This window comes from Chinchilla lanigera, unplaced genomic scaffold, assembly GCF_000276665.1.
Source record: "Chinchilla lanigera isolate Chin_1 unplaced genomic scaffold, ChiLan1.0 scaffold00061, whole genome shotgun sequence".
NCBI lineage: Eukaryota > Metazoa > Chordata > Mammalia > Rodentia > Chinchillidae > Chinchilla > Chinchilla lanigera.
The window spans coordinates 13,340,398-13,354,926 of NW_004955462.1; the positions used below are offsets into that span (position 1 = coordinate 13,340,398).

The 14,529-nt window shown below is 40.3% G+C and overlaps 1 protein-coding gene across 2 annotated transcripts; it reads right to left on the minus strand.

Annotated features, from left to right (window-relative positions):
- Nucleotides 1-414: 414 nt before the first annotated feature.
- Rgs4 (regulator of G-protein signaling 4) lies at nt 415-7,201 on the minus strand. 2 transcript variants are annotated; one of them, XM_005398260.2, is made up of 5 exons: nt 7,041-7,201; nt 4,167-4,271; nt 3,804-3,865; nt 3,070-3,236; nt 415-2,644 (listed from the first exon to the last, which is right to left on the minus strand). In XM_005398260.2, the coding sequence occupies exons 1-5, from the start codon at nt 7,082-7,084 to the stop codon at nt 2,405-2,407; spliced, it is 618 nt and encodes a 205-aa protein (XP_005398317.1). In that variant the 5' UTR covers nt 7,085-7,201; the 3' UTR covers nt 415-2,404. The 2 variants fall into 2 exon arrangements, with proteins under 2 accessions (XP_005398317.1, XP_005398318.1); XM_005398261.2 differs by lacking the exon at nt 3,070-3,236 and having other exon boundaries at nt 2,574-2,644.
- Nucleotides 7,202-14,529: the final 7,328 nt, after the last annotated feature.

Here is a 14,529-nt window from a genome sequence, read left to right on the forward strand (position 1 = left end):
AAGCCTGCCTTAGTTCTTTGAGTAGAAGCAGGCACAGCCATGGCAGGGACTGAAGCATAAACAAAATCCTGTTTCTGTCTTCTTTTCTCAGATTAGTTGGCATGGAGGGCACAAAAGACTTGGTGTGAATCATTTTCTAAAGCTGCTCAATACCCTGCTATTTCTCATAAGATGTCTCTGTGGATCATTAATGTGCTTGCAAGCAGATAGTTTTGTGTGAAGCATTTATTAATGCTCTTGATTAAGATAGGGGTGTTCACTGGAAGCAGTACCTTTGAGGCCTATAAAGCACATGATAGGAGCATGCACATGCACATGGAGGGAGATTCTGTCCACTGACCATGGGCAGGCAAACTCACCATATCAAATGGTGATGAACCCACAGGAAAATACAATTGAAAAACACACTCAAAATGTATTACATAAAATAATTTACTTCTCATTCAGAATGGCCCTCCAGACCTATGTATGAGACAGCAGTCTGTGAGGACAGGTACAATCTGCAAGTCATGATGATTTAATAGGGCAAGACCAAGAAGTCATACATTTGGATCCTGGAGTTGGCTACAGACATAATGTAGAACTGTATATAGAAAAAAGGGACACTGATGAGGAATTCTGGGGACATTAAGAGCAAAACTTCCAGAAAGACAAGAGGGAATAGAAAACCTACATCATCAACACAATGGAATTTGCATACACACACTTCACAGACTTCATTTTACAGCCCAGTATTTGACTTAAAAGCCACAAAGGAGCCATATATGTAAATTATACTGGAACAATGGGTGCAATGTGTGTGTGTGTGTGTGTGTGGTGGAGAGGATGCATGGATGTGTGTGCATATTTGGAAAGGCAATAGTTGTAAAAGAATGAGAAGAAAATTACTTCCTAGGCATTCATTAGTAATTCAGGTAAGATCCTGTACCTTCATTTATAAAACAATACAATAATAAAAAACATTGTAAAAACATCATAAATAACATAAATGAGAAATTTTCAAGTATTTCATGTGCCTTGAAAAGTTTCAGACAGTAGTTCTAACAATTAGTGTCCCTTCTTTTTCTTTTTTCTTTTCTTTTCTTTTCTTTTCTTTTCTTTTTCTTTTCCTCCTCTCTCTCCTTTAACCTCTAGAAAGAAATGGCTTCATTCTCTGCTCAACTCTAATGGTTGGGATAGAATAAACAAGATTTTGTCTTGAAAGAGAAAACTTATAAGGGCTAAAACAATTTTTTTCCTGCTGTAGGCTTATAAATGTAGGCATATAACCTAGAACCATTATTGGGTCAGCCACAGTGAACTAAGGAGGCTCATTGGTTGGCTAAGTTTTTCAGGAAAAAAAGAAAAGCACCTTGATCAAGAGAGGAAAATAAGGAGAGGGGATAAAAATAATAACCTTGAAATTCTATGCCCTCGCTCAGCATGTAACCTATGGTAGGGCTTAGCCAGCAAGGCCTTGCCTACATTTCTTCCTGCATCTCAAGCCTGCCATCTCCTGACTCTAGACCCACCCAGCTACCAATAAGCATGGCCTGAGCACCCAGGCAGAGAAGGGACAGCCAGCAGGTTAGGCTCTCAAAAGTGCCACTAGTGATAACCGGTGCAGGACAGTTCAGGGTCAGTCAGACATATAATTCTTTACAGTATCTGTTCCTTATAATAGTGCTCAGGATGGAGACCATCTGTGGTAAATTAAACACCAAGTCTCTTGGATTCATCTCCAGAAAGATCCATTGATTTTTCTGGAACCAACTTTTCACAAGTTAACCTTCCTCTCTCAGCATACATGGCAATTAGTTCACTTTCCCCTGTTCAAATGCAGTTCAAAGATCAGAACCTGCATCTAAGTACATACACACACTCTAATTTAAGCACCTGGGGTCTTTCCCATCTAATCTTGCAGAGCACACACACATTTGAATACATAAACACATATGAATATGTACAGAATGTACATGTATATATTATACATATATTTAATATATACACATGCACACATTTGTGTATAATACATCAACCTCACCTAAGCACAGAACACATGTGCATGTGGATGTCACAGAAGTGTACCAACCAGCCAACCTGAGGTCAAGTGGCTGGAAGGGGTGCACTGCCAACAGCCTTTGAAAACCCAGACTTACAAGCGAGATCCTTATCTGGACACTTGCTCCCATGCCAGCCTCAAGCTACTTGGAGAAATTGGACTGGAATGGGGTCCCACCCTGCTGAGTACCCAAACCCCACAACTAAATCTAGCTTTTACACAGAAGTGGCTCCCACACGGCAGGCAGCATGAACACTAGGCTACAATGTGGATAAAGCACTGTGCTTAATACAGATCAGTATTTGGCCTCAGGTTTTCCAGAGCATAGTCTTGGCATTGTGGCCCTCTGCCTCCAAGTGAGACTTAAGCACACTGGGGAAGCAGAGATGTACAGTTTGCGGAGCTCTTTGCTCCTTTCTGCTTCTCTGCCCCGCAGCTGGAAGGATTGGCCAGATCAAGGTAAAATGGAGACTTGAGGAAGCGGCGGTACGAATCCTTTTCCATAAGATGGAAAATCTTCTTCTGGGCCTCATCAAAGCAGGTAATTGTAGGCTCCAGCATATTCCGGCTCGTCTCTTCCCTGGTGCAAGAATCTAGGTTCACCTGAGGGGCAAAGACCAAGGTTTTGTTAGATCTGTAACCCAGCTGAGGGTGGGATTCTGCAGGCTTTGTGCTGGCAAATTAGGCACTGTGCACCTTCCACATCCAAGAATGCAGTGAAGGATGTTCAGTTCCATTATGGCATACTGGAGGAAGTACAAAAGGTTCATTTTGTTCCAAGGTTGGAAGAAAAATATCTTTTTCTTCTCCAATAGTTAGGAGATTTTTCAGAAAAACTCACTAAGAGAGGTCACCTTGATCACATAGATAAAAAGGAACTTATTTCTTAGTGTATTGTTTGGGAGTCATCAAGATTATAATAGCCTACTCCACTGTTCAGTTCACTTCATAGGATCTAAAGTTCCATGCCACTGAATCTTTAGTAATCTTTAATAAGACCTTGAGATTTCCCTGCCTTGAAAACTTACCTCTTTAGTTGCTTGGACTGAGATGAATTCATTATAGATCTTTTTGGCTTTGGGACTTAGTTTAGAGGGTGACTTGATTTTCTTGTATTCTTCACAACTGATCCAGAAGTCAATATTCTCCTCACTGTATTCAGACCTTAAGAAAGCTTTGAAAGCTGCCAGCCCGCCTGTGACACAAGAGGAAGAACCAGAGTTGTCATTAGATTGGTGGGCTTGCTGGATGCTGTTCTTCAAATAGGTACTTAGGGTGCTAAGCATGGGTGCAAGAAATCCCTCTTTTTTTCTGTTTCTGAGCTTCCCTTGGGGTCTGGTAAACCTAATTTGTGTCCCATATCTGGGAGATGAAAATTATACCTAATGATTCTTACTCAGGGTTCTGAAACATTATGTTCCTAAAATACCTATGCCGCTGTCAACTGACAAAATAGGTTTAATAAAGAGAAACTGAGGTTGATTCTGAAGAAAGATATGAATATTTAGAATGTTTTTTCTCTCCCATCTTGCTATGAGATGAGAGTGAAGGTTTTTCACACAGTTTCTGTATGAATTTCCTATTGTAGATCACAAAACTCTAGGACATGGTAAAATGTTAAACGTACTGGATATAAGATCAACATTTATCTTGGGTCTGGAAGTCAGAAGGGGCCCAGGCTCTGTGTTTCCTAGCAGACCAGCATAATATGAGATCATTCGTGTTATTTTCAGAATAGGGGGTTGTGGGGTGTGGGACTTACATTCATGGCTAATCAGGTTTTCCAATGATTCACCCCATTTCTTGATTTCCTCTTGGCTTACTCTGGAGACATGAAAGAGAAAAATAAGAATTTTAGTGTCATGGTATGGAATAAGGACAAGAAAACTAGGATCTTGAATAAAAGGTAGAAATTATATCTTCCATCATTCTGATAAGATCTATTGTTTAGGACACTTTTATTTTTAAATGTAAGGAAATTTTCATTCTATTATGAGCTCCTTGAAAATCGCGGTCAGTTTGATCCATATCTGGTTTAATTAGTGGCATAACTTTCCACTCTTTTCATAGAGCATATCTATCATCAGATAGCACAATAAAACCTTACCAAGGCCTTATCTCTTACCTATGGCAAATAACCACTTTGTCCTTCTTGCTATGGGAAGAATTATGTTCACAGGAATCAGATTTCTGCAGCAGGAAGCCTAGCCGATGTTTCATATCTTTTGCACTGAAGAGAGAGAGAGAGATAAAAGGAGATAATTAATAGTGATAACCAGTTTTTTCCAAAAGATACCTTTATGGTAGAGCTTGAAGAATTCATTGCCAGTGCACAGTTTATGCAGGCAATGGGAGTTGAAGTGGGCGTGAACTCTCGGGGGAAAGAAAGATTCTTTTTCTGCTTCTGTCTGTGACTTATTACAAAACCACGAACCAGAGTTAAAATTCTGGTTCCTTTATCTGTAACTGGAATTCCAAACTTCTGGTCTACCTCAGAAATCTCTTCTGTATACCCACTGTTTTATCCGATAGAACCTTTGGTATCACCAGTGGAACCACTTTGAATACATGACTATTCTTTGAGTCATTTTTCAGAATTTAAAGCAAGCCCAAAATGCAAAATATGGCACCTGCCCGCCTCACGCCACCTTCTGGCATATGACTGCTATTGCCATCTGTTTCCCTGTCTGCACAGAGGGAGCAGTTTCCGGCTCAGGAAAATAAAGATCTGTTAGGCTGCAGCCCGGTATCTGAGGGTCAAGCAACCACATCATGCGGTGTACGTGGAGTGCATCCTGAAGTGTGAAGCCCCTGCCGAGGGGAAAAGGCAAGCAGGTGGCAGACACCAGTACTCAGGCAGAAATCGGAGGTCCTTTACGCTTGTTTGTAGACAATCTCCAGGTCTGCCTTCTTTTAGAAATTTACACTACAAGGAGATGTGTACACTAGCAAAGACCTTTGGAGCGCTGGAACAAGAATCACTCACTGAAGTGAGTGACTGTTTTAATTAGAGCTTCCAATTATTGTTACAGTTTACTAGGTAGCTAGGGTACACCGGGGCTCCTGACTGACTTTAAAAAGAGGAACTTCTAATAACCTTTCAGCTCATCTCTCTCACCTTGCAGTTTTTTTTTTTGGGGGGGGGGTATCTGTTTTATTATAAAATATAAGAGATGGTTTAAAAAAGAGAAGTGGCATTTTTAAAAGAAACAACTAGAAAGTCCTGTATAGTGGGGGGTAGGGAATAAGAGACATAAGGGTAATGGTTAGCCACACTACTGGCTTATCTATATGGATTTTCTCAGAATATTTGAATTCTGTTGTATTCTTAGCCTGCCCTTTAAATAGTATTTTCTCTCCATGACACTGTTTCATTTTTCCTCTGCTCCCCAGCTAGTGGCTGATCAGAGGACCCCAAATCACCCCAGCGATCACTAGCTATCATGAAGGCTGCAGTGATTCCAAGGTGATGACGTGAGTGCATCGTGATTCAGTCCAGATAGAAATAATCGTATCTCCATGTGCTGTCTCTACCTGAGATCAAACAGCTACTGGCCAAATCAGGGTCATTTTATGAACTGGAAGTAAGTTTAGCAATACTCTTATAAGAGAACCATGAAAATAAAAATCCAAGTGACTTCAGGAGTTATGAGAGACAAGAAATCTAGATTTGGCCCTCATTTTGTACCCACGATCCATGTGACCTTGAGCAGTTAAGGTCCCTCCAGCGCTTCCACCCTGATGATGAAGAGATGGACCAGTAATTTGCAGGCTAAGGTGTAGGGAGACAAGGAAGAGCAACTCACCGCTGACAAATTCATTCTTCTAGGGCAGTATGCTAGTGCAATCTCTTAGCTGTCTCCCAAAGTATCTACAGAGCAAAACTTTCTCCTGGCACTGCTATATTTTGCATGGTTAATTTATATGCAATTTAACCAAAGTTGGAGTCATTTGCTCTAGCAGTTCAGGAAATTCATAGTGAGGGTGAGAGGTTCTTATTTCCTACTCCTCTGCCAGACTGTCCTGATTCCTTTGAAAGAAGCTGTTAACACTTTCAGCCTCCTGAGTGGCAGAATATAGGCAAGGTAAACTTCTCAGCAACATTCAAGAGACTATGCTTCTGTGATTATTTTCAGATTGAAATGTAAAGTGATTTCTACTTGTAGGTTAACTGTAAGATGAAGTAATGTAATATATGCTTATTTTGTATTTCCTTTCCAATTTGCCAATATATAAGAATTCTCTGAAATCTTTCTCATTCATACTTTTTCTTAAAATCAAAGATAGATAAGTAGCTATAAATCTTTAAGACTCTCTTTCAAATCAGGAATATATTGATAAAACAACATCTTTAAGATGAGCTCACCTATAAAACTATTAACTGATTTGTTATGATTAACACTTTTCACCTGCCATTCGTATAGACACTCTAAAAATTAGAGGTAGGGCAGAGAACAGGGATGTCTGGCTTTAAAACTCGTGTTTCACTGTCACATTTGCTAAGAAGAACGCAGAATGATGGGCACTGCAGCACTGCACGGGAAGCATAACGCTTTTCCAATAATGTGGCCAAACCTCCATCTGGGATATCTTCCTTTTGATAATATCTAACACGCATTAGCAGAGAGCACAGAGCTGTGATTCTACATGCCCAAGTGATGCACAAATCACAACATTAATCCCAGACAAGGATGGAACCGCATCATAGCTCCAAACCTCAAGTTAGTTCTTAATTCAAACTGCCTGATTTCAAGCACCTGTCTTTAAGGTCAAACATAGGTGTCAAAACTGGAATCATGTAAAACACACAGGAATCAAAATTTGGGGAGCATACTTCCTAACCACAATACCTAGCTCTTCCTAGAGAAAGATAAGACACTGTTGCTTTCTTGATCATATTGTTTTGAATCCCAAAGAATCAGCTTAGTAAGTACAGCATGCAAGTAACTGAGAAAGTCTCTCCAAAACTTTAACATGGTTAATGGCTAAAAAGTCTCACCTCTTTAGGCAGGAAGCCGGCAGACCTGCAAGTCCTTTGCACATCTTGTTGAATGGTGTGGTATTCACAGTTAGGAGAGAAATGCAGCAGAAGGAGCTGTGGCTTCTATTTTGAGCGCACGTTGCCTCTCTTCCGCAAAGATGCTGTCAGAATCCTCTGAGCGTCTCCCTCCCGAGCCTGCAGAGGTCTCTTTTATAGCCCAGCCACGTTCGTCTAGCCAATCAGACAGCAGCTCTGCAGGCTCTGCTCCTCTGTCTCTCTCTGCCTTTCCAGCCCATGGAAGAGATGAGGAAGAAAAGACTGACGCATCTACGATGCAAAGCGGCCAAGCAGAGAAAATCCTCTTGCAAAGTAGGCAGACAGAAAATAATTTTTTTCTTGGCGTTTCTACCAGTGTGTGGGGTTCTGAATTTCTTATGGGGGGACCTAAAGTGCTGCACAATGTGAGGTTTGTTCATTTGTCTATTAAAAAAATTTAGGAAAGTTGCATCTTGAAAGGCAAGATTCCAGTAGGTAATCTGGGGCTCCCTTTGAAGCTAATTCCCAACACATTAGAAATATTATCTTATACATGGTCTGGAGCCTGATGTTCACTATTTCCAAATAGGAGTTGGTAGGGTCACAGTTTCCAGGCAGTGATTTACAGGAGTTGATTTCCTGGTTATTAAGCTCACGGGGCCATGGGGACAAATTCCTGCGTGGAAGATTGCTAAATGCCCTGCAGCATAGGCAAACTACCCTAGGGAAAATAGATTCCCTACCTCAGTAGTCAACTTGACTGTGAAATACATTTCGAGGAATCTTGCTAAGGACAAGATTCAGCCCGGCACTGACAGTCTTTCCCGTATGTGCCTGCCTTCTGCAAGAAGCCTCAGACAGCAGCTTGAAGACAAGAGAAGAGAGGAGAATAACAAATCTAGCCATTAACTGTAATTAGTAAATGGGCTTATGCTCTGTGTAACTCTAAGTCTCCAAACAGGTATTTCAAAAGAGAAAGAAAAACAGAGAAAATGATGGGAGACAGAGTAAGAGAGAAAAAAGAGAGAGAGAGAGAGAGAGAGAGAGAGAGAGAGAGAGAGAGAGAGAAAGAGAGGCACAGAGAGAGAGTTATACAATTTGCCTTTCATATCCCTGGTCTTCATAAAAAACATTCAAGCCTGCAGGTGCTTCTGAACATCTGGACATTTTGCACACAATATTGTGAACTAATGCATTAAAGTTTCATGCAAATGTTCTGCATTTTATAGCTGTAGCTCAAACACCCATATCAGAGTTACCAAGGAAGCTTCTTTAACTGGAAAGCTGTGACTGGGAAGAGAAAATTAATTACTATGTCTGACCATAATAGCTTTTATTTTAATAGCAGATAGGTTCCTGATCATAGGCTACAGTGAGCCATATTTTACATGTAAGAAATAGAAATATTAATGATTTAGACAGAGAAGTTGAAAAACACATGGATTCCGGTGAGAGCCATAGGTGCCAAGATTCTAGAAGGAAAATGGTGAAGAGAATATCTCTGTGTCTCTCCTCACATCCATGTCCCCAAATGTCCCACACTGCCTCCTGCTGTTCAAGAGAGCTCCCCATCCTCTTCTAAAGAAAAGAGGGTAGGCAGATATAAAAAAAGATGGGAGGACTATAATCCTCAGATCATGGATTTAAATCATAGGAGAAAGTCCCTAGCCTTTGCCCTGAAGACAGAAAAACATGTATTAGTTTGGCTACTGAGCGACTTTTCCTTGAGTTATATAACATGGAACAAGTATAAGTTGGTAGCCATCCGTGGCAAGGATGTGGAAGAGACTGTAGCACAATGTGAAATTTAAGAGGCCATCAGAGCAGGGAAGGTGGACCCTGAGGGGAGACAAAGCAGGCATAGCTGGCATCAAAACAGAGAGACCAATTAACAAGGAGAGAAGGCTACCCAAAGATGGGCCAGAGCATTCTTTGCTTACATAGGCACCTAAAAAAGTCATCACTCAAATCACTGGAAGTTTGGAATCTGAGTAAAGACCCAAAGGATTTACAAGAACTTTATGTCTTGGACCTAGGATAAGAGAATCCTGATTTATCTCGAGTTAAATATGTCACTACAATACATGAGCTGAATGGACTTTACAAAACCATCTGGTCTGATGCCTTCACTTTACCAAGAAGGAAGTGGAGACCCAGAGAAGGAAAGTGATTTGCCAAGGCCACAGCTTCTCTTGGATGAGGCTGGATCCAGACCCAGGCTTCTTAATATTGATTTATGCAGATTTTCCATTATGCTCTCCTGTCACTCAACAGTCTTATCAAATGAGATAAATGGTGCAAATAGAGATAGCTCTAAACTGCAAAGTGCTGGGCAAACACTTTTTATTGTTAGGTTCCACACAGTTGATAACAAAACCCAGTGTTAATTTTCTACATTTTCTTCAAGGCGCTCTCAAGCTGCCCAGCTTCTCTGGTCTGGGAGGGTGGAAACTGCTGTAGAGCTCACTGCTCTGGTTCTCAGTTAAACCAGGTCGTTTTAGTCCCACTCTGTTCATGTGTCTTATACTCATTGGCTTTTTGGACTATAATTTCTTGCTTGCAAGATTTTAAAACTTTTAAAGAGTGTTTGAAAAAGTGTCTCAGAAATTAACTTATTCCTCATGGCAAGATTCACTGAGTGTGTTGAGGAGGCGAGGACTGCTACATCATGATACCTTGACAGCATCCCACCTTCTTTCTCTGATATGCACAAAGCATCAATTCTGTTATGCTGCAGTTTGTCATTCCTCAGTGATGCTGATAGCATGGAAGAGCTTAGTTTTCAAAAGATCTGTTTGTATCTATTCATTTGTTTAAGGCATATCTTTTGAGCACCTGCTGTGTGGTAGGTACTCTTTGAAGAGTGCATTCAGTGTGGTGAAGCAGACAAGGTCTCTACCTTAGTGAAACTCCCAGGGGATAGAATCAGAAAATACTGTAAATAAGATAATTCCAGATGTTCACCTGTACCATGAAGAAAACAGGTAGATGGTGTGATAAAAAGTAACGGAATGGTGAAGGGTTCACCCTTAGCCAAGGTGGTCAGAAAAGTCCTCTTTGAAAAGATGGTATCTGAGAGCTGATAGATGAGAAAATCAAACAAAGCAAGAAACATAGAATGTAATAGTCCAAATAAAAGTACGCTGAAATGAAAGTAACCTCTAGTTAAGTTGAAAAAGAATCAGCTGTTGGAATGGAGATGGAAAGGCAGAGGCACACCTGGCAAGGACTTGTCACAGAGCTGGACAAAGAGGCTGGATCTTATCACAGAGCAACAGAAATCCACAGAATCACTAAACACAGTGGAGAGGCATGACCTACGATCATGCTGGCTATTGTGGGTGAAAGGATTGAGGTGGATGGGCAGGAATATCAAAGTGAGACCAGTTGTAGAGTTAGTTTGAATCTTAATTCATCCATTCGTGCACTGCAGCATGGAGAATTATCTCACAAAGTAGGATTTATTAGACACAGAAGAAGACATTCTGCTAGTCCCTGGTAATCTAAGTGGTTTGTGTTTTTCAGGAGCATACCCACTAATGGGGGAGAAGGTTGAATAACTGGAAAACACTTGTCTGAGTACCATTATTGTAAACTCATTAGAGGATGAGGAATATATTTAACCTTTGGAATTGAGAGATTGTTAAAAGTTGAATACAAATGTAGTCATTGAACAAAGAAGTCAAGAGATTACAATACAGGGTACCATAATTACTGCTATTTTTATAGTGCATTAGTTGTACAAGGCATGGCTTTAAGCACCTTATATCAATTAATCCAGTTACTGTCCACAGTCAATCCTGAGAGAATGATTCACATTTTGTTGATGAGACATAGAAGGTTTAAGCAATTTACATGAGGTTACGCATCTAATTGTTGGTGACCCTTTGCCAGTTCAGGAAGTCTAATTACAAGGGTTCCCCTATTCATCTTTGTTATCATGGCCACTAAGGATGAAAGAAAATGGGCTGTTTGGACAATAAGTGTTTAGCATGATCACAGTTTTGAGGGAGAAAGAGAGAGAGAGAAAACAAGGCTGCACAGATACCCCAAAAACCAAAGAATATTTCCTGTTACACTAAAGACCAGAATTTATTCTGCTGCTGGTGGAGCTAGTGGGCTAGCCACAGTATTTAAGCTGATCAGATTACTGTTCTATAAAGAGAATTTGGGAAAGACAGGAAGAGAATAGACTGAGTGTGAGAGAAACTGACAAGAAGTTTTAAGACTATTACAATAGGTCACATGAAGCTTGATGATAAAAACAGTGTCAACCAAGGTTATTGTGAGAATCAAATGAAGTAACACATAAAAAAGCTCCTTTTCCCTCTGCTTGGGGAAAACACTGTTCAAGGACTTTATTAACACAAGGAAATGAGAAATTGTAGTAAGCACTGGTTCTTTTGCTTTAAAGGGGCACCACTTCTTCGCTTGGGCAGGTTGTGAGCCAACACTCAGTCTTAAGCAGTATTCACACCATCTCAGATTACAGTTTCCTCTCAGCTGTTTGAGGTCTTTCTCCCTCTTTACCGTGAACTATAATGTCTTAGATGTTAGTAAAAGATCACAGTTACCAATTTTTAAAGTTAAAAAGTGAAGGCTGGATGGTGCTGTCTACCAGGAATAAAAATAAGGACTTTTCCAGTATGTTTTGATTTTTGGGAAATGTGTCTTCGTCTGCATCAAGCTTTGCAGGCACCTATGGTAAACCAAAGCATCAAGCCCTGACACTTGGTAATAGTAGGTGATGTACCACTTGATTGCACTGGAAGGACAGTAACACAATTAACTTGGTGAGGGAGATCTTTCCCAAGAAGTAGGGGAAGAATCAAATTATCCCTATCCCAAAGATTAAATCTCCCTTCTGCAGAGCTTAGCCCAAGATAGAAACAGCAGTTTCATAAGAAGAGTTCATTCGCATTGCGTGGTTGGAAAGAGACAGGATAGCGTGATGGAAAGTGCTTGAACTATAGTGGAGGCAGACCTGGATTCTAATTCTAGCTCCTCCACAGAGGCTGGGGGACCTGGGCATGCTACAGTAACCTTTCTGTTTCCAGCCTTCTTATGTTCCTGGACTCCCACTTGTCCTTGGATTAAAATTTTAACTCAGTGTAATATTCCAGTACTTTCATCATTTGATCCTTGTCTACAAGTCCATCTGTCTTTCCTGTCTTTTCTCCAACTGGTCTACCCTGCAGTCAATGTCGAGTACTGAATGTGTCCTACTCATCTATGTATTCCCCTATTCTGTGCCCTGGGCCATGCTGTGCCATTTACTTGAATGTCATTCTCGCAGTACTCTATCAAATTCTTGTTTTCTCTTTTCATTAGTCATCAACTGATACTTCTTCTGTTCTCTTCCAACACTGTGCTTGAACCTAACTTCTGTTTGCTCTTCAGATTTGATTGTGTTACATCTGAGAGCAAGATTCAGTTTGATAAGGATTTATGCTGAGTGCTTTCTGTGCATTTAAGAAAAATGATCACTTTTGAGGTATTAATGTAATATACACATACTGACACCTACCTGAGCTGGGCTTCAAGGTAGGCACCAGGGGCAGAACCAGACCCTCCACCCTCTGATTTTACATTACATTTTGGAGGGGAGATGGACAAAAACTTCTTTTTCAATCATAGCCTGCTTAATGATGGGGATACATTGTGAGAACTGTGTTATTATGTGATTTTGTCATGGTGTGACTGTCATAGAATATACAGACACAAACCTAGACTGTTACAACATGACTAGATAATGAAATCTTATGGGATCACTTCTGTAGGTGTATACTTCATCCATCACTGACCAAAGCATTGTTATGTAGTACATGACTGTACATGGAAAATAAGTAAAAAATTGTAAATTGGTTATGTTCTTTGAAGAAAAGAATAACAGTGGTAACTTCAGAAATAATAAGTACTCTTATATTTTTATAGAATGCAGAAGGTAGGAGGAAGTATAAGGATGAATGTCAATGAAGGGACATCTTGAATAGAAGAAAGCATGTATGTGCTTTTCTATGCTCTAGTGCAGGAGGTTGATGCCAGGGACCACAGTGGCTCGATTTTGGTAAATATCAGCAAACGTATCAGGGCATGACATTGAAGAGTTTGATAAAAGAAAGATAATGCAAGACCTTGTATCTTGGTAAAAGGATTGTGCTTAGTTTTATCTGCACTGGGAAGGAATGATATGTTCCATTTTACGGCCTACTTTTCAAAGGCTTTCCTTTAGACAATAGACTGTAGGAGGTCAAGAGAGTAGAAAACTATAGCAATTATCTACATAATGGATGGCTAGTGCCTGAACCAGAGAGGTGAAGACATCCTATCTCTAAACTAGAAGAGCTTTTGTTCTGGTGGTGGAGAACCATGAACTGAACCATTTCCTGAATCATTAACCTAGCAAAATGCCCAACATTCCAAAATGAAGATGACTGTGTGTGCTAGGAGAGCAGGAAGGAGAGACAAGAACAGTTGATAGACATCAACTGAGTTTTGCAATGTGTTTGGTGATGCATATGCAGAGTGTTCCATCCTCTTCAACAACTTCACTGTCCTGGTTATGGACTAATAGCATTTAAAATTTAAAAGTATGGCTGGCATCAAAAAATAAGGAAAATGTAATGTTTTCAAACAAGAGTAATCTCCAGGAATGATTCCACTATGGTGTGGAAATGGAGAGAGAATACCAACAGGAAGCAGTGTCACGGGTTAGAGCAGGTTCTAGTAGAAATGTACAGACAAAAGTCTTCATTGGAAAACAAAGGGGAACACAGCTCAGACAAAGATGGAACAGCTCTCTTAACAAAGCAAAGTAAGAGAAGATGGGAAAAAGGCTTCAGATTGAGGATTTGAAAGGAGCAGAGGTCTCAAGAAGGGGACCAGACTGAATTATTCATAAGTAATGGAGACCAGCCTTATGGGGTGTTGCTGTAGGCTGGGGGATCTGGTTGATCATTACCTCGATCCTCATTTTGTAGCTCTACAGGAACCCAGATGGCTTTCTGTTCCCATGAAATTGGTATCTTTGTGGCAGTCTCAGTCAAGGGAGGGTCTGCTTTTCCTGGAACATAGGTGACTGGAGATTTAAGGCAATGGTTGGAGAATTTTCGGCATCACTCTGAGGGGAGGGGCGGGCATCTGGAACTGGATATTGTAAAAGCTGATATATGCATGCTCCCATAACTCCTGAGAATAAATTTAGTTACTCTGATCTTGACATTCTCAGTCTTGCAATGGGATGATAGGCTAGCAAAATTTAGGACTAGTAAACCTGTTTTGCCAACTTTTCTAAAATGATTAATGTATCTATTATCCAAAAGTTTAAGACAATAGAGGATATGAAATGAACAAAGGTCAATCTTTGTTCTACTGTAAGCTTAAGGCAAGAGTTATGGTTTTTAACAAAAAAACATTATATGTCCTTGACTATCTTGAAAGAAAATACAAATTTTTTTTTTTTTTTTTTTTT